The sequence below is a fragment of the Montipora capricornis genome, chromosome 1 (assembly GCF_036669925.1).
Source record: "Montipora capricornis isolate CH-2021 chromosome 1, ASM3666992v2, whole genome shotgun sequence".
NCBI classification, from domain to species: Eukaryota; Metazoa; Cnidaria; class Anthozoa; order Scleractinia; family Acroporidae; genus Montipora; species Montipora capricornis.
This window is the reverse complement of record NC_090883.1, coordinates 46,726,549-46,753,355: the sequence shown is the minus strand read 5'-3', so window position 1 is coordinate 46,753,355 and position 26,807 is coordinate 46,726,549. Positions and strand designations below refer to the sequence as shown.

Genomic DNA, 26,807 nt, shown 5'->3' with positions numbered 1-26,807 from the left:
GATGCAGAAAATACCAAGAAAGGGGCCATGTTATGAAGATTATCATTATTTATAATTATGAGTTAAGGGAGCGAACCCCCCATACACGGGGAGACACGGGGCTTGTCATTTAAGGAACGCATCCTCATTGGTCCGACTAGAGGCCATAAGATTGAGGCCACCGCGAGGTTATGAGGTGTAAAAAATAACTTCCACGAGTGGTGCGAAATCTAAAAATAAGTTGAAAGTAATTATGGGTTGCAAAGATTTCCTCTCTTACCTACTATTCTCTCGGCTTTGATCAACCATTCGAGAAAAATTTCTGCAGCGGACACCCGTTTTATATTCGCTGCATGACATGCTGTCGACCCATTTTCACTTATATTTTTTGCAGGAAAACAGTTCTTGCAGATCATGTGAGACGTCTCAGTTCGAGATTGATTAATGGTCTGATTTGGCTGCAATCTTTGAAAGCATTTTTTTGACAAATTGGCAATGTTTTTTTAGATTTTCCTATTTTTATGCACATAGTTGTTACAATTAATGTGTCAAACGAATAAAAACAAAAAGCAAAAGGAAGCTCACGTTTGTTCATTTGACTGGACAAGGGTCTTCACATCTGAATGTAAGAGGACATCTCTTACTTACAAAGTATTCCAACAGAACGCATCCTTTTTCATCCCTTTTATTCAAACATATATCGAGATCGTTTTGTAACCCTGCGATAAGTTGGTTTCTCCTACACTTCCAGAGAGAAACCACTGCGAGCAACAGTTAGTTTCTTTGAGTGAGCCGCCGTCCAGCGCCAAGGACGAATAAATTAAATTTGAACTGATAAAACAAGTTAGTAAACTTATTTTGGGGCTTGCGCGTGCGTTCAGCGCGTGCGTAATGGCCGCGTTTGGGCGAGCCTGCTGTGTAGTGATTTCCCTCGATGTAAGACGTCGAAGTGATGTCAAATACATCACGTGGGGTGTGACGTACTTCGCACATACTCGATGGAAAATCAAACAGTTGCTCGCATTGGTTTTTCTCTCCGGGAAGCGTAGGAGAAACCAACTGCTCGCAGGGTAGACTTCTGGTGGTATTGATTCGATGGCGTTCCACGCAAGCGACCCGAACTTTCGCCCGTTGCTACGTGACGTCACACTGGCACGTGGAGTGGGTCAAGAAACGTCATTGGAAAACAACACAGTTACCCCCCTCCTTCCTGGGGACGAGTGAAATAGGCCACTTTGGAAAATACCGTAATACTCTTTGTTTGTCCCCCCAAATTTTGGATAAGCATTGTTTCCAGTTTCTCTTGGGACTTACAATGGTCCCAAGAGAAAACAAAAACAATGCTCATTCAAAATTTGGGGGGACAAACAATAAGTATTCTGGTATTTTCCAAAGTGGCCTAATAAGGAATCTTATTTTCGACACTAAATTTCCCGTGAATTTTTTTCCAATATTCGCAAAAAAAAATATTTCTCGTTAAGCGTTGCATCGTTTAAAGATCTTTAAACGATCTTTCAGCAGATTTTTTTTGAGAAATCGGAAATAATGTTTTTGGGTAATCAAGATCCTGCAGTAAGTGATGACTATAAATTGCATAATATCAAAGTCAAGAAAGCCTTGAAAATCTTAGGGGTATACTTCTCATATGATTATCGTCTTAAACAGAAGCTAAACTTTGACGAAATCATAGTAATTGACTCCATCAAAATAAAGATATGGAAGTGGAGAGACCTAACCGTTATAGGCAGAATTCAGATCGTGAAGACATTTATAGTTCTAATATTTATGTATCGTGCTGGTATGATAAGCCTTAACAAAGAGATTATATCCGAGGCAAATAAATTAATTTTCGATTTTATTTGAAAGGGTAAAGATAAAGTTAAACGTCTAACGCTTATCAATGATATTGAGGATGGCGGTCTTACAGCTCCACACTTGGAATCTATGATAAGACTCAGAGAATACTATGCTGCAAGAAATTCACGAGTAATGAGCCTAGCAGCTGGAAGACCATTCTATTGTATTATTTGAAATCGGTTGGAGGTAAATTCATTTTAAGCTGCAATTTTGATGTGAAGAAATTGCGAGTGAAGCTTCCGAGGTTCTACGAACTTGATGTCTTAGCTGCTTTGCGCAATGTTCAGTTGCGAGTAGGATGAATAGTTACGATATTTCGCAAGATACACTGTCTGAAGTTATTATTTGGAATAATAAGCATATTTGTGTTGATGGTAAGTGTTTATAATGGTAGACTTGTTGATAAAGGGTTATATAATTTCATTAGGTGATTTAGCCCTCGGAAAAAAATGGATTGGCACCCTGGCGTGATTTTTGGAAATTAGATATATCACCTCTCGATGCCTTCCAATTAACTGCATTGTGCGATGCTTTGGCAACAAAGTATCGTCAGTCTTTACAGATATATCAATATGTCAATCCAGAGCCTTTTGATTCAGAGAACCATACTCAACTTTGTTTGAACAGTCAAAATGTAGCGCTTAGCAAAGTGGTTTCTAAGGCCGTGTACGAAGAACTTCGCTCTAGGGTTATTAAACAACCGACAGCTCAATCGAAATACGAAGCAGAATATGCTAGTGTCGTTTTAGATTGGAAGAAGATCTATAGCCTTCCTTTCACTGTTGCAATGGATTCAAAGACTCGAAAATTTCAGTACAAAGTATTAAATATATATTTAGTAACGAATGTCTATTTGAAAAAGATTATGAAACTATCATCTGACTGTTCTTTTTGTGCAGATGCGGACGAATCTCTAGAGCACTTGTTTACTTCCTGCCCCTATGTTCTCTCGTTCTGGAAGGATCTCTCGGACTGGCTTAATGATCTTGGTGTTAAATTAGATTTACTTACTAAGGCGGATATAATTTTTGGTAGTTGGGAGCGCAAAGACGATTTGTTGTTCAGTTTAATCACGTCCTGCTTATTGCTAAGCAGTACGTATAAAGTTGTTTATGAGTTGGAGACTGCTATTTCAAAAAGTGGAAAGAGTTTGGCTTTTCATCTTCAAAAGTGGGGCAAGTATTGTAGACAAGGGCAATAACGTATTAATTGCAGAAGTGTTCACAACCCTCGCGGCCTCGTCGAAACGTGTTAACTTAATATTCTCAGTTTGTTGTTATCAGCTTAGGCAGCCTTAATAGGGCCGTTTATACGAAAGAAAATAAGCCGCGGCTTACTCTAGCCGCGGCGTACATAATACGCGAAAAGAACTATTTATACGAGTATAAACTCCAAGGCCAAGATAAGCCGCGGCTTGAGAAAGCCGTGAACGTAGATTTTGTACCATTTATACGTGAGGGGTTCGCGTCTTATGTAAGCCGCGGCCAGAGTAAGTCATGGCTTATTTTTTCTCGTATAAACGGCCCTATGTAGTTTGTGCGTGTGTGTTGTAGCTTAGTGTTGTCCTAATGTAGTCATTTGTTTTGTCATTACCAAACGTAAACAATAAAAAATAAATAAAATACAAAAAAAAGGTTTTTTATTAATTCAATTACTTCCGTGTCAAATATTTGCATAACTACAACAGAGTTAAACATCACGTTCGCTCAAAAAAAAGTCGCATTTCTCTCTTCGTCGCACTCTCTCGCAAAACACAGGAATTTTTATTGATAGCAAAGATCTTTTTTCCATTCTTTAGAAATCACCCTTTTAAATTTCAGAGAAATAGATCCATCCGCGAATATTCTGATTTCTTTTTGGCGAAGTGACGAAAGGTCTTCGGAATGAGGGTAAGTTGAGGCATTGAGTTTAATACGCGTTGACAGATCGATGGCTGAATTTTTTTTTTTTAATTTTTTTTTTATTTTGATGACATTTTTATTTTGTTACAACGTGTTCATAAGTCAGAGTGCAAAAAAAAATGTAATACATCATATGTAGTACATGATGTATTACATTTTTTTTACACACTGACTTATGAACGCGTAGAAAAAAAATACCATAAAAAAAGAAAAAAGAAAACTAAACACATATACATCGCAGACTCACACACAATTTCTATTTACATGAAGTAAGAGGCGAAAGGGTCATAATGAAATGCAAAGGTTATTCTCTTTTAAATGAATGGGAAGTTAGAATCTTAAATATGTCGTTAGTTTCATTCCATAATATAGGCCCATTATATCGAATATTAAAGTTACCACAAATAATAAATATTTTTTTCACAAGTATCTCGTCCTCACATCCAATAATACCAAACAGTATATCTTTGTCTGAAAGCGGATTTTCAATCTTTACCTTATGATCAACAAGCCATTTTATAACCTCAGCTCAGAAATTCTTAGTATAACGACAAGACAGGATTCAAGGGATTCATCCGATTCACAACATAAGGAGCACGCTGGAGGTGGTATAATACCAGTTTTGCATAAGAAAGTATTTGTCACAAGGCACTGATCTGTTTGGTAATTTATGCTGAAATTCGCGGGTCTTTGTATCCAAGGCGACACGATATGGCAAGCTATAATCTTTTATCCAATTCAAAGTGTCATTAACAAAATGAGCATTAAACTTCAGTTTAGCAGTTGATGGAGTGACAATTTTGTTTCGAACTTCTTTATAACCAATTTTCGAATACGTTCTTTCAAGTAAAACAATTTGACTACTTAAGCGTAACTTAATTTGATCACGCAGATTGAATGGTGTGTAACCTGAAGAGATGCAGGTTCTCAACGATTCACGCCATTGAGTTGGTAGAGCGTCTATTAAAGAGAAAGTCTAATAGTTATCCAAAGGCGAAAGGTGCAAGACTCTCAAATCGCTTTTGGTTATAAGTTCATTTTTATTCGAGATTAAATCACCCACTCGAAGGATTCCTTTCTCAGCGAGATTTCGAAACAATGATACACAGACTTGTCACCAATACAAATAAATTTGTTGTTCCATGAAATAACATTTGTCAATTCTTTTTCATTTAAATCTTGTATATTTAAATTAGTTACCGCAAAGCACTTTGCAAAAACTTTTAAACATTCTTCATAAAAGGCTGGTAATTTGAAAGGAAATTTCCTTAAATCAAAGTCACAACATAAGATATACCACCAACAGGTCTCAGATAATGCAAAAGATCGTTTTCTATCCACTCAGTTGATCATTTGCCAATTTCTTGCAGATAGAATTTAAGTGCGGGGCTTTTAAGCCGGCCTCCATCTTCGATGTCACTAATAACTTGTGCAGAGCGTTTAACTTTATAACTGATTCAATAAATAATTTTTAACGAAATGTAATGACCCCAAATCTAAAAGCATTACAGCAGAAGGCAAGAACATCATTCTAAAAGCTTATTCTACGCAAAAATTTGGTTCTGGAGGTAATTTTGAGAGTGCAAAACAAGTTTACGGCCAAAGGCACAGACAAGATACATGTACGTGGATAAATAATAACGTTTACACAACAAAAGGACGCTATAACCTGTATTTCATATCAGAATACTTTACATCTGCCACAAAAATCATCCAGATGTCTTCGCTAGGCTGTAAAGAAGCCTTCTGTTTACTTTTTTCGGTGATTTCGACTAAATTGTTTTTCCTCCTCATTCTGCTGCCTCGCTCAAAATGTTTGCAATATTAGAGAATGATGTCATTGCAACCGATTTCGATAGCAACTGGCCAGTGATTGGCTTCTCTATATCCGACCCACCAAATTTGAACGGAAACGGAAGTAACGCCAATTTTCCACGAAAGTGTCGTATTCTTCTGAAGTCAATTGCCCGGGCAAAAAATGAGATAATTTCACTTGCGTTTTGTCCAAATAATTTCCCGAGTCTTTAAGCGAGGGAAATTATTTGATTTTGGACAAAACGCAAGTGAAATTATTCCCTAATTTCACGAGTATACAATTTGATTGGCTATTAATATCATGGGTGACAACTTACGTTCAGAAGACGCTATTTTGGCACTGCAGGAAAGTTGCCATGGCACCATTCTTAACCGTGTGGCCATGGGCCGAGCGCGGCTCTTGCTCTGCACGCGGTTTATTTGGGACACAAACTTCCACTTGGCCGGACTTCGAATCACTCAACTTATGATGTTTATTCGCCAAAAGCTGTTAAAACGTTAAAGTACTTAAAATTTTATGAATATTCTACTTTTTATTTAGTACAAATATATCGCCTTTTCGTGCTATTGAAGCGATTGATTCGAAGCGAGTATGAATACAGAAAAAGCCATTACTCGACATTACGTCTTTCATGGAATGTGTCGACGTTGCAATTTTCTCTTGGGCAGCGTTTTGAATAAGATCGTGCTTGTTTTGAACTTTTATTTCGCCAGGAGCGACAGTCATTGACCTAACCGTAATTTTCCCAGTATTTTTCGTATTCTTAGACAAGAGAAGTGAATTGTCGTACTGTTTTATTGAAGCTAGTTCGGAGATCGTTTGGGGTGGGGAAATTAAATATTTGCCAATTAAGCAGAGAACGTGACAGAACGTACAAGGATTACGTCATTGGTAGGGAAGAGTAGATAGCCGTGGATAACGTAATTCTTGAATTATGTGACTTTGCTAGCCTTTACTCATGTGAAAAACAAATTAAGTTTAATCGTGAATTTTAAGAAAGAAAGCTGTAAGTTGTTAATAGTGTTAAGGTACCAAAGGTGGATTTTTCGCACGTTGCTATGGAAGTGAAATATTACTTTCGGTGACTGACGTCATCATATCGTGAGCTGACCAGAAAACCCACTCACGAGCAAAAGTCACGACACGAAATGTTGTTTGCATTGAAGGTTTTTCCTCGTCCTTCCTTGCGCTAGTTCTCAGATCAACTGCGCATGCGTAAACGAACTGCCTTACTGAATTAATTTTTTTTAATATGGCACGTTTCACCCCCAAATACAGAATATAGCTAAGCATTGATTTTTTCAGATCATCTTTTTTGAACAAGTTATGGGTATTTCAGTATCGTTTACCTCTTTAAAAAGAATATTTTTCAAAATAAAAAGAAAACTATTCTTGGCTGGATGCAAAAACTAATACAAATTATCATACCACTGATTAAATACCCAAATTGTGTAGCACGTAAACAAATTTAAAATTTTTTTTTATTGGTCAAGTGACCATTTGCGTGCATGATGACGTCATATTTAGGGGCATTGGTTTAACAAAAGTTGGGAATTGACCAAAATAATGCCAGATTCTCTCATTACATCCTTAGCAACGCATCCCACGCATCCCAAAAATCACGTCCGTGGGCCCTTAAGGTTATTGTATCGTTCATACCCATTCATATCCCGAAGAAAGGTCCAGATTAATTAAGACCATTACGTCATCGGAGATTTCACGAAGGCTGCGACTAATGGTGCAATCGGAGACTTCACATCTGCTATAAGTGAAGGTGCATCAAGTTCGTGTGCAGTCGTTGTTGTTAGTTTTTGTGCGACATATTGAGCAGGTGATTTTGTGTCTATATATATTCATCAGTGAAGAAGGAGTGGTTGCAGACAAGAATCGTGAAGGTAGATGTTCTGGTGTTTATTTTGGAAACGCTTATACGATAAAACGCTCTTTGAGTATCTTTACCGTGTAGTTGTGGAATGCTTTTCGCCGTGAATTTTTGATTGATCGCAAGATATTTAATAAGTCATGCAAAGCTTAAATGTTCGGAAAAAAGAGAAGAGTTCAGGCACAGAAGCAAAATTCGGGGGGAGTGGGATAACACAGAAAAGGTTTATGGTATCGCTCCCACGTCTGCGTAAGCGTGTACTTTCGTAGGGTTCTATGGCATGAAATATTAGCGCGCCCTCACGAGCGCCAGAGAGCGTGCACATACACAGCATATACAAAATGGTGGCTTTTCTAAACGGCTTGGTTTGCGAGAGACAAATCATCGTTTTTCCTTGGAAACGAGTACGGGACTTAACGATTTTCTTATTTAGTTTAAATGCAGAAATCACCTTCTTTCTCTCTCAGTACAGTGAATATGGACCAAATCCTATCGCAGAGTAAAACATTATCACGGAAAATGAGAGCATAGCTAGCACTCGTAAAAGATAATATGTGGCCTCAGTGACACTGTGTGCTTGCTACATACTCATGCTCAATCCCTGTCGACTAAATATGAGTGCCTTTATCATGAAACGTACGTTAAATTGCTCCTTAACATTGATCTAATATATCCATTCTTGTATTTCTCGCTTAACTTTCTCCCTCTTTTTCTGCTCTCTTAAAGTGTAAGGTGAATGGTTCAAATATAAACGTTTCTGAAAGCAGATAATTTTAGGAATTGGGATTTATTGAAAGTTCTCCTGCTCCTCAGTAAACAAATACACGAACCTCCCTTTTTTATTTATTAAGTTCTCTTGATATAAGCAGCTAACTGGTAAAGTTCTCTTGATATAAGCAGCCAACAGGTGAATTTTGAAAGAATTTCAAAATCTATTCTGAGTTATATTTCGATGGAATTACCGTAAAGCCAAGGAATCTACACTGAGAATTGGTCCATTTTTATTTTACATGGAGAAATTTATTTCTAAATTCAAAACAACAGAAAAAAAAAGATAAGTCACCGTACTCATTTTCATGATGATTTACCTCTATGGCAAAGTCCAGCCATAAAAAAAAAGCCGCTATTTTTTGATGTGTGCACGCCAATCACGCGTGAAATTAAGTGCAGTAGGGGTTAGGCTTTTGTGCATTATGCTAGCACTTTTTCGAGCATTTTAGTGCAAAAGCATTTAAGGCAAAAGCATTAAGCATTATTCGAGCATTTTAGGGACATTTTCCTGGAAAATTAATATTTTTTCGACAGACACCATGTATGCCCCCACCATACATTGAATACTAACCGAGAAACGTCGGATTTGAGATTAAATCAACGATGAAATGATATATGAAATGGATCATGAATCATCAATGTTCATGGATGATGATTCATGGATTGATGGTCATGAATCATTAATACAATCCGAGCCAAATACAAATCACATTCCTCACGGGAACATTGGAACCCACAAATGACCAGCTCCCAACGTCAGTGGCTTCATAGCTTACATTGTGTTCTGGTACTTCGTTTCGCTGTTTCGTTGTTTAGTAATGTCCATTGTTTGACAGGTCCAAGCGAAAACATCTGCGACTCGAGCCAAATACATAGCGAAACGATCTGAACTTCCGAAGTGATGGGTTGTCATAAAAGAACATGCACATGGTCACAAAGCCTTAAAGTTGGTCCAGAATATCGACAGTATACCGTGCAGCTAACTCGACTTGGCGGCTTTTGCGGAGAATATCGCATCTACGTGAACGGAAAAGAGATGGAGGAGCGCGCCTTGAAGTATAACCCTTGCAGACCTTTCTGTTATGCTCGTGGGCAATTTGAGTGGGAACAAGACGGGCATGCCTTCTTGTTGATGTCCAATTCCCTCAGCGGAGGATTTCGCCTTTTCATAGATGGAGTAGACGTGAACACTGGACGAGAATTCTCAGTGTTTTGGCGTCGTGCTGGATTGCCGTTCGTATTTATGGGTCTGCTGTTATTGCTCATTGGCATCGCTCTTCCTTTGATACTTCATTTTGCTTTACATCGGCGAGTCCATTCCAGTGCTTATCCCTTGGTCTCCATTGGGGCATATTTTATGATGTGGGGGCTTATCCCTATCATCCGATATCGGAAGCCGCGATACCATCCACCACAGACCGACGAATACACCTCGTCAAATGCCGCGTGATTTTTCATGAGACAGCGCTGTCAACACGAATATGATTGAATTTGGAGGACCTAAGTCTTGACTCTTTAGAGCCGAAACCTCGGGATCATGCACTATATCTAGATAGAATAAGTAACAACAACTGCCTTGTGATACCTATGGTTTTAATGTTTTAATCATAATAAAGATTTGAAGAACGAGGCATACCATGCACATTACACACCATTCATGTGCAAATGAGTTTGCGGGTATTCTGCAGTTCAGTTGCTAGCCTGCGTCGCAGATAGGCTTGGATAAAATTCTGCTCGTAAAATGGCTTATTCTGCCTGCCGACAGTGCTCGTAAAAATCGCTTATTCTTCTCGAATTCTGCTCGGTATCTGCTCGGCCCGTCGGGCCGTATTTATTTTAGCAAATCTAGAAGGGAGCCTGGGCCTAACCCCTAAAAACTAATTAGGTATTCGATATGCGTTTTAAATTCAGTCTTGCAACTCCTATGCATATCATTAGTGCCGCTGATTTCCCCTTCTTGTGCTCAAATTCTGCTCGAAAATCCCTTATTCTGCCGGCAAAATGCTCGCCTCAAAAATCGCTTATTGTGCTCGAAATTCTCTCGGCAGAAAATATCCCAGCCTAGGTACCGCTAAAGCTCCAGCTGTGGACCTTTTGCGGCTGAACACCCTAAGAGGTACCAAAATCGCTTTTTTAACCCCTAAAAGGTACGACGAGCACCCCCGGCCTTTTTTTATGGGAGTTCCCCCCCCCCCCCCCCACCCCGGGGTTGCAGACGGTAACAGTGCCAAGATCGTTGTTCAAGACCCCCAACAAACGTAAACCGGAAGCCACATTTGAAAATCATGTTAACTGTTCTATTCCCGCTGGTCGGGCATTCTTGTTGGGAAACAGGTAATACCTCTTTTCATAAGCCAAAACGAATCATAACATCTATGATTTAGAAAAACAAACTGGAAAATAAGAAGCTGTGGTTATATGGCCGGTAACCAGTCAAGGGTATTCATTAAAAAGACTTACAGTGCAATAGAACATAGAGTAAAGTAGATTCCATGTAAAAAGAAAACTAAAGCACTCTGAGGACTACAATAGATATAGAAATAAACTAATGCTAGGCTGTAATGATAAGAAATTTTGGAAACATGAAGCATTGACACAGAGAAAGTAAATTTGTCCTATTGAGACGTTGCTGCTAGGAAAATTTCTGGGAGAAAATCTTTTAATATAAGGCATTTACATTTCTCATTAAAGAGCTTGGTACGTAGTTTTGTTTTTTATTGCAATGTATCTTTCAATCATTATGTTTTCTCAAAGTTGTATCTTAAACAGTGAGAAGAGTAACGATTTTTAATTTAGGTTACATTTGTAAATGAAGTATTTTGCCACTAGCAAAGCCAAGCTTAGGGGTTGATGGTGCTTGAGTGGGTTTGTAGGCCCGTATAAAAGAGTCGAGTCTGGTAACTGAATGTTTTCACCAGTGACTTGCGACCACCAGTCAAAAAATTCATTCCAAAATAAAGCTACATGAGAACACTTTAAAAACATATGCTGGATTGTATGCTGTTCACTTTTACATAGTGAGCATAAATCATCAGCTATTATGTTGGCTCTTTTAAGTTTGTCTTTAGTGTAGATGATATTTGTGGTTTATCTTTAATAGAAACTGACGTTATTATTTTTCGTAATAGAAAAACTCAGGTGAATTTAGGCCTGGGCCCAGATCTGTCTTGATGAAAATAAGGGCGCGTTCGATTGACCGTATTCCGGAATAGGAATACATGGAATAGAAGTTAGAAATCCTTCGTTTTTGCGGGGATTCACATTAATTTTGTCAAACATCTGCTAAAATGCAATTTTAAACATAGCTTTATTATTCTTGTTGCCGCAAAACGCCATACATAGTGTTTTAAATCATCACTCCACGTATTCTTATTCCGGAATAGGGTCAATCGAACGCACCCTAAGTGAGGGGGTGGTTTAACTATTGATCCATTTTATGTAACGCGAAATAACTTTGGGACATTGTTGACAGCAATAAGATGTGAAACATTAACCGCTTTATAGGATTATTTAATATTATCACGTGACATGTTTAAGTTATTTTTAGCACAGACATTTTCTGGTAGCCGGATTTACCTTTATGATGTTAACACTATTGGGTACATCATTTCTGTGCTTGGACATTTCAAGATAATTTGAAGTAAATGTCCGGAAAAAGGAATCCTTTTCCACATTGGACTGGGCACTAGTACAAAATGCCGTATATTTCCAAAACTAAAGAAATATTTAACAAAGGCCGAGAACAGTTCGTTTTCTTTTATCATTTTGACTAATCTAATAGTAGCGAAGTGAAATAAATTTTAGCATACACTTTTGTCGTTTTTTATTTTGAGTTTTGTTGCATACGTAATCCACATCAATATAAAAACTTTTGTGATCTTATTAGTCTGCGAAAGTCTCAGGTTGTTATTACTAAACCTTCAAAACTTAGACCACCGCCTTATTTTATGGCCAATAATTTGGGTCCAGCTTAAGGCCCATGCCTTAATTTACTTGAGAAGGCCATTTATATACTTTTTGGATCTCAGAAGGCTCCCCTCCGCAACTAATAATTCGGTTTTCATTGGTAGGTGGCTGAAATTTGTTCTCAACAATTATTTTGTGCAGAGGAGGGTTGGAAAGATTTTCTTCATTGTCGTACCAGTTCTGTTTCCGTGTTTCCCTCTGTCTACCAGTAAGCAAAATTTTCCGTTTATTTTTAATTGCAATGATAAGGCTATAGTATAGAGTGAAACTAGGTTTAACTTTGAAAAGGTTAACAAATTCTATCTTGATACGTTAGAAATTTTTCACTATTACGGTCTAAGAGGTGTTTAACTTTTGTAACGCCCACCCTGTGCCACGACTCATAAAATATTGCCTTAGTTGCGATTTTTATTTCATGGTTGTTCCATATTATGGCATCGTACCATTTGCGGATGTAATTACAAAGGCAGCACTTTCTCCTCAGTTATTGTTGGTCCGGCCGGAGTTGAACTCACGACCTCCCGCATGGTAGCCCTATGCTTAAGCAACTGAATCGTTGCGCGGAGCTCTAAAAGGCTTTTAGCTTAATTTGCTCGTTGGGTGACCTTGCATTTAGGGTAGGCCAGAAATGGTAAGCATGACAAATAGTGGCTGCTAAGTGAAAGAGAACAGAAGAACCCACTACCAGAAATTGATTTGTACAAAGGCTCAACAGGATACTGTATTACGTAAAAGACACAAATTAAAGAAAAGCCATAGAAGCATGACTCCAACAATATTCCACAAGGAAAAATTGGATTGTGGTTTAGAATTTAAGCAAGTCTTATAAAGTGGTTCAAGCAAATGCAAAATCATTATTTTAAAATAACAGCAGCAGGAAACAAAATAATTATTATCCCCATTGAATAATTTATTGTTTCATTGTGCTTTACAATCTAAGGTTTTGCCAGGCTTGCCAGTTCACTAGGATGACAATTGTAAGTAAAGAGCAAGTAAGAGTTGAATGAAATAAATTGGACAGGCTTGTTTGGAGAACATTTCTCACTTTAATGCTCAGTAAACACAAACATAACAAAGTAATACTATTTATTGAAGTACACATAAATTTGACAAAATTGTTTGGATGCACACCTGCCCAACTTCATTGCATGGTGTGATTTTTAAAATATAATTTGTTCACTCCTTCAAGGAATGTTAAGGTAAATCCTTAGTATTGCATTGCGCATCCCTACTGCGCACGATTTTTGCGTCATTAGCGTGCGCACATTAGCACGTGCGCGTACAAAAAAAGAGATTTCCCTCAAACTAAGCCCGATTGCGAAATAAATGCTCCTTTTCTCTCAAACGAGCACGGTAACCCCCTATTTTTTTTCAGGTATCTGCTAAGAACAATCTAATAAAGAACATATTTGAAGAAGGAAAAAAGTTTGATAGTAGAACATGAATTTTTTTGGAAAACAGTTCCGTACTGGGTGTATTTTGTCCAAGGCGAGGACTTCAAGCTAACACAGAACCGTCCCAAAAAGTGCACTATTCCTACAACCAGGCAATCAAAAACGGCGTAAATGAAGCAATACTGCTTATGTGAATAAAAGAAGCTTATTTTTCAAAATAATATTTTGTATCTTTCAAGTAACCAAGAATCATGTTAATTATGCCAAGTTTCCGAAAAAGTTTGATAGTAGAACAATTTCAAGGGAATGACCTTAAGTCTATGAGGAAGTCTTACAATCTGAATTGACTGCCATTATAACATTTCTTTCCAAAAGTACGCTATTGGGAAAAAAAAGAATATTTTAAAGAAGACCGCACAGTTCAAGCCCAATCCCTCGCAGGATGCAACAATCGGGTCCGAAGAAAACAACCACACACTCAATATTCTAGGAAGTCAAGCAACTTAAAAGCAAAACCAAAGCGATTATTTTGCGCAAGGCCTGTCAGAAAAAAGGTTGAAGACAGCAAAAAAACACACAAAGAAGCAAACAAAGTGGTACACCGACGAGAAATCTGAAGAGGAATCAAGAAAGCAGAGACCACCTCACACTCAAAAGGACTGATATGAACAACGGCCGATTCAAATGACAAAAAAATATATGTAATTTACATGTCTATGTTCAGTGAATAAAACCTCCTATTCTGGATGCTATGCGTTGCTCAGTGAAGACAGAAAACGTGGATGGCATGATTTATGATAACTTGCTGGTCCCGGAGAGAAAATGGCCGTCCCACCACTTAATTCGCCACACAAATCCAACAATAACAAACAACTTAACCCGCAAAGCGCTATCATAGTTTATTAAAACAGATAAAGAAGGTCATACACTTGCAGTGAAATTAGCGAGCAATACCGTGATTATCGTAAGTGTTTGTCTTTCCTGACTCTTCTTGACCTCCGGTATCCTGGGAGCAGTTGGTTTCTTCTACGCTTCCCGAGGGAGAAACCACTGCGAGCAACCGTCAATTTCTTTGAGTGAGCCGCCGTCCAGCACCAAGGACGAATAAATTAAATTTGAACCGGTAAAACAAGTTAGTAAACTTGTTTTGGCGCTTGCGCGTGCGTTCAGCTACGCAACTGCTTCGTTTGGGCGAGCCTGCTATGTAGTAATTTCCCTCGAAATAAGACGAAGTGCATGTCAAATACATCACGTTGGGTGTGACGTACTTCGCACATGCTCGATGGCAAATCAAACGGTTGCTCGCAGTGGTTTCTCTCTCGGGAAGCGTAGGAGAAACCAACTGCTCGCAAGGTATCGTTTTGTACGAGATATGTCCAGGTTTGCATACAATCGCAAAAATCGCGATCATTAAGCCAAATAGGCCTTTTGCCACAAACGATCACACGGTACAAAATCCGCCACGCTGGAGGGCAAGCTCATTATTATTCCCCCACTGGGACATTAAAACAAAGAGATCTGAACCAGTCAAGCTTGACTTGCCTTTGCTTTAATGTCCCAGTGGCGGAATAATAATGAGCTTGCCCTTCAGCATGGCGGATTTTGTACCATGGGATCGTTTGTTGCAAAAGATAAATTTAGATAAAGCCGTAAAGTGATAGGCCGATGTCAAGTGGACTTCTGCTAGCAGGTAAGTGCGGCTCAATGTTTAGCGCGCTCGCCTTGAGATCTGGAGATCCTGGGTTAAGACCAGTTCGGACCACTTATTGAATTTGTTCCTGGTGGTCATTGGTTCAACTTCTCGGTTGCACTTGCTAAAAGCCAACTTGTTTGCCTCCAGCTAGTTGCGATTTTTAAAGTTGTTGTTATTTCTGTTGGCTTCATTAGCTAATAGACCTTTTCGGCTTGTACATTTTGTTTTCCCAATACAGATCATGTGATAATACTGAGCAGGTTTGGTCTTTTGTTTTGTTCATTAAAATGAGGGCATGCAAGCATGAATATACCTGCATGCACTCTTTTTAATGAACAAAACAAAGGACCAAGCCTCCTGAGTATTATCACATGATCTGTATTGGGAAAACAAAATGTACAAGCCGAAAAGGTCTATTGCCCTTCAGCACAAAATTTGTGCAAAAAAGGGAGTTAAAGTAGTTCAGTGCAAAGATTTATTTGCCGACGATATCTTCGAAGCTGTCGCCCTCGTCCTCAAGCCTTTCGTGACAACCTTAACATGTCCGTAAAAAATGAACATGTTTTCGGCGGGGAAATATCCAGACGAATAGCACTATAAAACCCGCGGAAAGCTCCTTAGAAAACATGTGACTCATCATCGTTGGTCCTCTCTGCCGCGGGGTAAGAAGTGAATCTCCACTTTTGGTTCCGTCGGCTTTCATCGCATTTTCGCACAACCAAGTTCGATTCTTCAATAACGTCCAGACAGACGTGATGAAGGGGATGGCGGATGGTACCATCCTGTAAGTTGAGAAAAACAAATCTGAAAAATATTGTAGGTAGTTTTCAAACTGTATTTTGAGTATAACGGAAAAAAGCATCAGTTAAAATGAATGATGAAAAATGGGATGCGAAATTAATTGACCCGGTTTCTCCTGCCCCCAGACCGCAACTCCATCTTTAATTTCTGCAAAAATCATGCATACGGCACAGTCTTGAAGTATCAACTATGAATAAAACTGGGATTTAGCAATTTTAAAACCCTCTTTTTCCCTCAGGTCAGCAACAGAAGATATTATGTTAAATGTTCACAAAGAGACATATATATTTGTTCACAATTAGACAACAAATATTTTATGTTAAATGTTCACAGCACAGTCTTTTGTTTTCGCTTCGCACGGGTTCGCAAATTAATTGCGCATAATTTAATCGGAAGATTTGATTGGTAATCTTCTCGAAATAAGGAATGTTTTGTGCACCGTCAGAACCAAAAATACGGACATTGACATTGAACAAAAAGACCTCTCCATGCATTAACTATGCTTCGTCGAAGACGTCAAAGTCTCGTCGTATTTCACCCCAAGCCCCTGTGCGAAACCAGTCCACCAGACGAAACAATACAAACAAACAAAGTAAACAAAAACAAACTTTCGACCTCGGATATCGCGTTTCTAGCTTTCTGATTCGGTCACTCAATCTCGGTTATCAGCACATAAACCGTATGACCTAATATGGAAACTGATTGCGTCAACTGTTGTCAAGCTGGAAACTGATTGGCACTAACTTCCAAGTGGCCAAGCGTTCAGAATTTAATGAAAATTTAATAAAACAACTATTATTCCACTCACACTTGTTGGATATGAGACTGCTTATAGCCAATTTGGCGCTACCCGTCTCTTTGGCTACGTACCATCTCATATCCAAAGCGCGCTCATGTAATAATTGTTAATTACCCGATGGTGGTTCCACTTTTGGTTTCCGCCTTGACTGTGACAGTTGTATAACTTAAGCTTAGTTCTCGGGCTGCTGTCGACGAGGTCCAAACAAAGTTCGTCGTGCCAAAACTCGTGTTTCTTGGTGTACATGAAGAACTGAAAAAAAAAACACGAAAAGGCATGAGATATATCTACTGAAAGACACAATTTGCACCGTACAAAGTAGGCAGCGGTGTTTCCAATCATCGTCTACCTGAAGAGTGGCATTTCTTTAAATCTTTGATAGCACAACGTAAAATACATACCTGGTTATTCCCCATTCCATGGCACATATACATGCCTGGCTCCCCACCAGGCTCATTTTTGGCCATCGTGTCCAAGCACTGGTTGGTGCCAATATTGCGAACCTATAAAAAACCGTAACTCATTTTAAAACTTTCTTTGCGCGTCTACACTGAGCCGGCCTGTATAATAGTAGTATAATGCTTTATTAGGAAGTCCAACATCAAATTAAATCAAATTCCGACACAACAAATCAAATAAAACGTTAGCTTTTGATGAGAGGGGAATAGCCGCGAATCCCGCAGAAATATTTAGGAGCACAGTGTTCCAATACTTTAGAAGGCGTACTGCACACCGTTAGGAATTTAAATCTTTTCTCTTTTAAAGAACAAAATGATATGTTGTCCTTCTTGCCAAGTGTCCATCAAACCTTTCGACGACATCGAAAATAGCGTCGGATCAGTTAATCCGTGGTTTTTTGTCCATAAAATGTTTATGTTCTCACCAGTTTAAAGTAACTAGCTATAGCTATTTAGCTTCAGTAGCTATTTTTTTGTGGAAACTATCCTTCTCAGGGGATTCCATGTTCGGATTTGTCGTCATATGACCAATCGAAATCCTTCGCACTTAATACCTATTCGAACGTTTCCGGAAACACACTTTGTATTCCAGCTAAAAATAACTTAACTAAAATTTATATATACCATGCACGGACGGAATGGCCTTCGAAAAATGTTCGACTTCTTCTTGGCTTGAAGTCAGTTAACAGCCAAACAAGAATTATACATCTCAAGTTACTTTCATGGTTCTAAAAAAAATTCAAATGGAAACTGAATAAACCGAGTAAGTTTGTCTCTTTCCAGACACAATGCAGCTCTGTAAAGTCTACAATTTCATCGTATTTGTATAGAACGCAACTCCATTGAGGGCCCATTGTTTCTGTTGTAAAAAGTATATTTTGTGTCCCCTGTTAATTTCCAAAACCAACAATGAAGCTGCGTCCGGCGCATGCGTATTTAAGTTCTCTGCTCACCTCGCCTCTCCCAAAGGGATACATATCCGGAATATTCAATTCTGGAATAACATTCTCCAGATACCACTTAAAGCTCTTGCAATTCAGTTTCTCACGAAGAGCCTTTCTCTCTGAGACGTCTCCAAATGGTTTTTCCTTAAGCTGCGGCCTCATGGCATAGAAAATGTCCTTAAATTCATCCATCCATACTTCAGCTAGCCTCATGTTATTCTTATCAATAGCACCCTCGCCAATCTTGTAGGGTTGGCTCTCTCTGAACACGTGACCAACCTTGGAACAGGGTAGGATCTCCAGGGAGCCCCCACACATCCAAATCTGAAATTCAAAATAAGTTGGACCTGTCTAATGACAAAACAAGCCTAAAAATCTACCGGCTGTAAAGGAACCTTTGTTTACAATTTTTGCCTCATTACCATAAGGCTATCATTTTCTAATCAGTCAGCCGAGAATAAGGTACTGAATATCGAAACTATCTGAGCTATCTCTGAGAAATTGAACGCGATATTCCCGATAATCTCTGAGCAATGATGCCAAGAAAATTTGAAATTTCACAAAGAATAAATGGGAAGATTAACACCTTTGCCACCCAAGAATTTGCCAGTTTGCGATCGTCAATAACTGGCTCGAGCAAACTTGTATGTTAATTAATGAACAAAATGTAGACCATTACGTCGAAAAAGATTCAACTATAAATGGTTAGAGGAATTCATCGCGCCACATAGAAGTCCCCTTGAAATCGAATACGACAACCACCATTGATCTTCCAAAAATATTGTCAGAGTGAATCGATCGGTACTTACTCACTCGAAATGAAATTTCGACGTTTTCGCCTCCCCAGTAGGACATCTCTGTGTCGTAGGAGCCAATTTCGTAGAAGTATGATCTGTCAATAGCAAACAATCCTCCGGCCATTGTAGGGGACCTAAACAAGACACTAGTTGAGTGAATGGGATGGACACAACAGGAGCCTATTAGTAGGAGCCTCCGTATGCAGTAGATCTTTGAGTCAACCTTTGCGCGTATCTTTCTATTTTTAGAACGAACCCTTAAGAAGTAAAAAAGTAAAAGTAAAACAAAAGCAACCATATTTAACGTCGACAACTCGTAACAGTAGAGAGATTAAGCAAGACGTTTACGGCCAACCACAAACGGGAAACGGCAGGCTCCTGCCTGTCATAAAAGCGTGAAAATTATCTCATTTTAACTTGTCTCGTTCCTTTGAGAAGTTGCTTGATATATGGAGCTAACAGGACAGAAATGAGCTAATATCAAGCAGGGTTCTTCCATCTTTGGCAAAACCCTAATTTCACTCCGACGTTTGCTGTTTGGCGTAAACGTCATGCTCTAATAATCTCAATCTCTCTAATAATTCAACTGACAAACCTGAGGTCGACGGTGCGCTCATTTTACTTTCCCCCCTCCATCAGTGCTCCGTTTTACGAGTATTTAAAGCTACCTAAGCTACACAGAACGGAAAGAAGTCAAAACAAGAATGTGAGATCCGGGAATCGAACTCGGGACCTCTTGCACCAAGGCCGCGCGCTAGCCGACTGTGCCATCCTCGCTCCTCCATCCTCCCTTGAGCGGGAGACTCGCATTTACATAAATTTACATCAATTTGAACGATTTAAATACAGTTTTACTGCTTTATTTGTCTTCGTTAGACAATGACTTTACTCTGATTGGCCTTTTAAAACAGTGCGTGGGGAGCCGAGGAACTCGTGGCATTCTAAAAATAGAAAGATACGCGCAAAGGTTGACTCATAAGGACGTGTATGAGAGAGGCAAGCTCCTACTCATGGGCTCCTGACACAACTAATATGCATGCATGGAAGTTAAGGAGAGGAGAGTTGCGAAGTATCGGAAGAAGAGAAAAAAGAGAGACAAACAATAGAACATTGTGAACTGCTGAATGTGCTGTGGCGCTGAAACATTGTCGGGAATAAGAAATTTAATGAAATTGGATGGGTAAAGACGAAATGTAATGATATTGATGACGACGAAGATGAAGGTGAAGATGATGATGTGATGATGATAATGATAATTATCTATTCACCTCTTGAAGAATATATGTATGCGAACTCGCGATCGACCAGCTTGCTCTAGACCTAAACTAGTTCTAACTAGCCCTGCAGAGCAGGGCAGACTCCAATGCGTGGACGAGCCTCTAAATAGGCTAGAAGCCACCGTCATGAGATTGAAATAGGGTTACCTTTTCACCTCATTAGGAACCTTGAGATCCAAGACGACGACTTAATTCCACTGAACAATAGCATTTACTACGAAAGAAACTACTACTACTACTATTACTACTACCACCACTACCACCACAACCACTACCGCTACCACCACTATCACTACCACTACCACCACCGGTTACCACTGCCGCTACCACTACCACTACCACCACGACGACCACCACCACTACCATTACCACTATCACCACCACCACGACGACCACCACCACTACCATTACCACTATCACCACCACCACTACCACTACCAACACCACCACCAGTACCACCGCTCTTCCCATTCAATTGGGGAGAAATCGGGTCCTGGGCCAGTTTGAAGAAGTTGATCATGAATATAATGCAAAAATCACCTATGAAGGAAAAAAAAGTGCAGTTTCCCACGACATTTTCGTCGATGTTGGCGTCTTAGATCTTGAAAAAAACCCTGTTAATTATCAATGCACTTGCCTGATAGGATCAGCGTCGTTTTTTCTTCGGTTCCTCTCGTAATCCGGTAGGGCCCTCCATTTAAATGTCAATTCCCAATTAAAGATTCCTCTGTTGTGCCCGCCTTGGCCTCGAGCATACGAAAACGTCCTCAAATCAATAACTTCAATATCAGGAGTAACAACGATAGTTCTGTCATGTGCAATCCTAGCTAGCAGTGGTTCCAGCCACCCGTTGTTAGCCTCGCAATGAGAATCCAGGAAGACGAGGACGTCCCCTTTGGCTTGCTCGGCACCCATAAGTCTCGCGCGGATTAATCCTTGGCGAGTTTTTGCCCTGATAAGATGTACTTTAGGTAAGCGATGGATGTACGACTCAAGTTTATCGTTGAGATGCGCTAGTGGGAAAAAGGAGAGAAGAAACGTTTTTTCTTACACAATTAATGAAGCATTGGGAAATTAGATAAAGTTACCTCAAAGGACAAAGTCGCTTCAAAATATAAATTTGCACTATGGAAAGTACTTAATCTTCACTATTATTTTATTTGGCTTATGTTGAACTCTGTGCGTGAATGTCCTTTGCCAGAGGCCTAGGTTCGCGTAAACAAATTACAGTATGTCACCATTACAGTTTTTGAAAAGAAAAATCATCGCAGTTTGACAAGCACCTTATCAAGCAACTAATAGAACTCACATTATCTTATCTCAATGTTACCTAAGGCTTTTCATTACGTAGAATGCCACCGGTAAACTGCGTCTAATTAAAAATCAGCCATATGGTGATTAGCCACGTGCTGGTACTCGTTAAGCTGCGTGGATGGGTATCCGTCTACACCGCTTTATCTTCAATTTTGTTCACACATTCGTTTCTATCATTTCATTTAATAATAGACCATCAGTGGCATCCCTTGTAATTTTGCAAAGACAGACACGAGAACTGCATGTCAACATCCCACGAGAACGCCCTGTTTTGCTGTCAAGGAAAATCTGCTCCAATTAGGATTAAGTAGAAAAAGAATTCCCTTGTCACGCCAGCCAGGCAACGCTCTACCGTTTCAGCGTTTCCGAAAAATCTTTTAAACCAGTCGCTTGCTATGAATAACTCACCGTAAGAATCAAAATTGCTGTTATCATCCACTAAAATTATTTCCTCCAGAAAATCCGGCGGTGATCTCGTCAAAACAGTGTGAACTGTGCGTAATAGTGTAGACCACGCCTCATTATGAAAAATTACTACTACACTGGCGCTTGGCAGATTTGAGGAATATTTTAGCTCGAGACACCTGTGAAAGACACAAAGGAAAAATAGTATGACAACCGGTCAGTGTAAAACGCAGACTGCAGAATGCAGACTGCAGACCAGGGCTAAAATGCAGACTGAGGGTAAAATAAATATTAATAATAAAAAAACGAGTCATAAGGATAAAATAAAGTGTGTTTGAAAGACAATCCTATTTTACATCTTGGGGACTGCTGTTAAGAGTCCATGGAAAATGCGATCGTTGGGCTTCCAGGTGCATTGAAATGTTCAAAGTTATTTCTCACATCGGTACATCGTGCGATATCGATCGAAAAACCAACAATTATTACTTGGAATACCTGAAAGGTATCCGAGTTATAATGCCAGCTGTCTTTTTTTCGGTGCAACGAAATTCATAGAGAATTTCACGTATTCCTAGCAATTAGGAGGCGGGGATTTCATTGGTTAAGCTATGCGTTATAACCCCTAGGGAGGGATAGGTTGTAATTGAAAATATAAATATCTTCTAGATGCAAAACAAACGAACTTCTGAAATAAAGGAAAAAAAATAACGTACATGAAAGCGAATGAAAGGATCCTAATAAGAAATTTTTACATCTTGTTGATACTGGCTGAATTAAACCAACTGAAACGTTAAATTGTTGCAAAATCCACGTTCTCTCTGTCATTGTTAATTGGCCATGCGTGTCAAAATAAATTTAGTTTTGGTTAATTACTCAGTGACTTTGTGCAGTGCAGTAAAATGGACAGCGTAAAAGCAACTCACGTAACGAAACTATACTTTTCCCAACAACAACAAGGATTCAAACACCTTCAATTCTTACAGAGTTCGATGAAAATCCGGATTTATAACATGCGGTGGGGCAACCAAAGCGATGGGAGCTGTGTTGGGGTTTCAGTGTGAAAGTACAAACGGGTACGAACACTCTTTATTTTGTCCTTATAACTCGTTTTTCATTATTATTTTATTCTACCCGCCGAGTCTGCATTTTACCCCTGGTCTGCAGTCTGCAGTCTGCAGTCTGCATTTTACTTCCGGTCTGCAGTCTGCGTTTTACACTGACCGGTATGACAACTGGCGTGAAACTTGGACAATACAGACGTACAAATGACACAATATAACATACATACGTGCACACGAATATATCAAAAGACAGAACGTGGGTCACGAAAGTAATTTTGAGGATTTCGTTTTGAAAACCAATAACTGAGACATTTAGAGATTGTTTAATTTTCTGAAGAGAAATATGTCAAGTACGTTTTAAAACACAGGAGTCTCAGATTTAAAAATATATAGACGATATTACACGGTGGCCAGAAGATGAATTTTACGATTCAGTGGAAAGAACAATATATCACTCGTTCGCTGCGCTCACTCTCACTTCTTGCAACGAGAACATAAATTCATGTCTTTTAGCTAACGTATAATTAAGTTTGGCGAAAGATAATATCCGTAGTGGAAAGTGTCTGTTTTCCCTACTATAGCTTGTAAATTAAAATTGCTAGAAATTAAAATACCAGCTGAGAAAATTATCGAATTAGTGAACCAATTCTATTAAGCCGAAAACCTACTAGTTTATAATGTGCCATATCTAAATGAAACAAAAAATGATGAATTTTGGAGTTTCCGCCGTGAGTTTGTCTTATAAACTACGCGTGAGTAAAATTTACAATATATAAATACGGAAGTCATACATTTCAGTTGTAAATTCCAGTCACGCACACTTTGACATTTTCAAATGAATTTCGCCAAGTCGCGAGCCAAATATAAAAAGTAAAAGCCATTTACATTTTAAATTTGTTCCTCCCGTTGACTTTTTCCCATATTTTGTCGTTGAACGGCAATATTTTGCTAGCAGTGAAATATTGATTCTGAAATACACGAAGACTTCGAAAGAGTCACAAGATAAACATTGAGATGCGTACTATCATTCGGGCGTAATATAGAGCAATCCCCCACTTTTTATTCCCAAATTAAGACTTTAAGGACAATCCACCAAAAACACAACGCTAAAACCAAGCAGATGATTATCTGTGAGTCCTTAAAACCAAGTCATGAATATTTTATCCCGGCGTCGCGATTAAGGCTTCATGGCTGAAAAACAACAGGAACAACTCGAAATGTTTGCATTTTCGCTGCTTGATCATGTCACACCTGGTCAAAGAAAAACAAAGACTACACAAGGCTAGAACAAGTTACGACCAAGCTATAAAATAGAATATGATCTAGATGCTTAACAATTTCAATTACTATAATTATTACTCACTCCTGTGGCCGATTGTCAGGTATCGATCTCTCCAGCGAAATCTTGGAACTGGCGAGTTCGTTGAAGCTATATTTTCTGTAGCCCTCTTTCTCTTTGCTTGCCTCATCGGGGTCATCTTTATCATTAAACACAGCTTTTCCCTCTTCGCCCGGTCCGTTAGGGTTTGAGGGTATCAGAGACGAATACAATGTTCTGAAATCTTCAATTGGTATCAACACGTCAGCAGTGATATCGCGATTTTGATTTCTTCTCTCTTCGCGAGGTTTCCACTCTCCTAGAACCTGGTCCTTCCCTTGCGATAATTCAACGTTTAGGCGATTGGTATAGCTGAAGATTATGATCTCCACTATTAGCCAAAACACCGATGTGAAGAAAATCGTCACAATAACATATCTCCTTCTGGTTGAATAAATCATCTCCGAATTAAGAGCATCTCATTTGCGAAGTAACGTCATGGTTCAGGCTGCAATAACCCAACCTCGGAGAAACGATCACAGTCCAGCGCCCACCACCTCATGAAGCAGGATAAGTGATATCCCTGATGAGCGCCTTAAGAATTAACAAACGAGAGAAAAGAACAGCGGGTTGCAAGTGGTCCCGTTTCGCCAGACACAACACATTGCTTGTGGTTGGAAAGAACAAAAGCGTTGCCCACCGTGACAATGGCGTGACAGTTTTCAGGGTATTTTTCCAAAGTAATTTTACAAGGAGTATTGTTCATGAACGAAAATTTAACAAAAAAAAAACGACAGTCGATGTGAATACTACAACAAGATTCGTATACCTCGTTTTATTTTGAATCAGAATGAAAAGGAAAGGAATAAGGATTACTAGCTTGCGTAGCTGGCGATATTGTAGACGCGCGGAATAACGTTTTGCGGCGCCGTGGACGCGCGGCAAGGTCGTGAGCAGAACGGGAAGGAGGGCTTTGAAATAGCAACTTTATTCCACGCGCCTACAATACCGCTAGCTGCGCAGGCTAAAGGAATACTGGCATCTTGAAGTTGATCTGCAGAACTGTGTGACATCGTGCGGGTGATGTCATATTTTCGTGTCACAACAAGTATCACGCGTGACAGAAATTTCTGGTTAAGAAAAGAGGCTCGGGTAGGCTACACTTTGTTCGAAGGCATTTTAGCCGATTGCCTTTAAAATTCACAATATTTCAGAAATTCTTTATGTCACAATATCTTGATCAATCTTGATTATCTTGATCAGTAATTCCGTAGTCCGAAGTCCAAAGTCAACATTCCGTTACCCAACCGTCATGGTTATGTGTGATCGTAGAATAGTTATTCACTTTTAAAACTATTGTTAACGGCATTGACTCCGATCAAAACCAGCAAACAGATGCCTTACAAGTTTCTACGATGGTATTTAAAAATATTGAATACTTTTTTTCTTAACAATACCGGGAATATTATAAAACAAGATGCTTATAAGGGTGTATCCATGGGATGCACAAAACAGTTAACACAAATTGTCCAGTTACAGTAAACTTCAACTATGGGTAAACTTCGGAAAATAGCGAGGGATTACCAGAAAGATAAACCTGTAATTTAACTTGAAGTTGTTTGCTGTAAAAACTCTTAATATGAATGTTACTAAATTTGCAAATGCAAATAACAAAGCCCTGATAGGGGTTATCAAGTTACGGGATATTAATGTAAAAAATTATAGGGATAGGGGATACTTGGGGGAGGGGGGATTGACGAGATACGGGATATTTTTAAACATAGGCACGCCTTGCGAACTAGTGGTAGTGCAGTAACTTGACAGTGTTTTTTCCATAACTGTCAACTGAGCTGCGTTTTGTTTTTCAGGAGATTCAAGTTGTCTTTGCGTAATATGTAGGTCTAATAGTACACGATACTGTTTTGGTATCGTAAATCATTATAGTGCCATGGTAGACGTATTTGCTAAATACTCCCTGAGAAGACATGTGGTTCAATAACATACGAAACCAAGAAAGATTGAAGAAAATAAAAGGAAATCGACAAACATTGGCTTCGAGGCTGACATGTTGATCATTTTCAAGTTCCCTTACAATTTCTTTTTCACCACAAGTTTAAAGGGACAGTGTCATGCGATGGCATGCGCAGTATTTTTCACACGCAGAGATTTTATCAGATGTCAATTGTTTTGCTTTTTCTGTTTAAATGTAGACTAAATATGAGTCTTTCTGCATGTACCGGAAAGCATTGTATTTTTGGTCAATAGGAACTAGTCTTTATTTGGAGTTGTTTTGTTTTCTGTCTTTTTTTCTTTTGTTTTACGTAATCTGTGCTGCAGAAGGAACCTTAAACGTGGCTTTAGAAAAATTTATCAA

At 39.0% G+C, this 26,807-nt stretch overlaps 2 protein-coding genes across 2 annotated transcripts; one reads left to right on the top strand and one right to left on the bottom strand.

Moving 5' to 3' along the window:
- The first annotated feature begins 7,251 nt into the window (after positions 1–7,251).
- Positions 7,252–9,835, top strand: LOC138053765 (uncharacterized). Its single transcript, XM_068900328.1, has 2 exons — positions 7,252–7,448; positions 9,043–9,835. The coding sequence occupies exon 2, from the start codon at positions 9,108–9,110 to the stop codon at positions 9,654–9,656; it is 549 nt and encodes a 182-aa protein (XP_068756429.1). The 5' UTR covers positions 7,252–7,448; positions 9,043–9,107; the 3' UTR covers positions 9,657–9,835.
- Positions 9,836–14,440: 4,605 nt separating this feature from the next.
- On the bottom strand, positions 14,441–25,131 carry LOC138046422 (polypeptide N-acetylgalactosaminyltransferase 13-like). The gene is made up of 8 exons (XM_068893062.1): positions 24,479–25,131; positions 22,058–22,233; positions 20,973–21,348; positions 19,075–19,192; positions 18,271–18,585; positions 17,261–17,362; positions 16,974–17,111; positions 14,441–16,041 (listed from the first exon to the last, which is right to left on the bottom strand). Exons 1-8 carry the CDS (start codon positions 24,892–24,894, stop codon positions 15,877–15,879), a joined length of 1,806 nt encoding a protein of 601 aa, XP_068749163.1. The 5' UTR covers positions 24,895–25,131; the 3' UTR covers positions 14,441–15,876.
- Between the last annotated feature and the right edge of the window lie 1,676 nt (positions 25,132–26,807).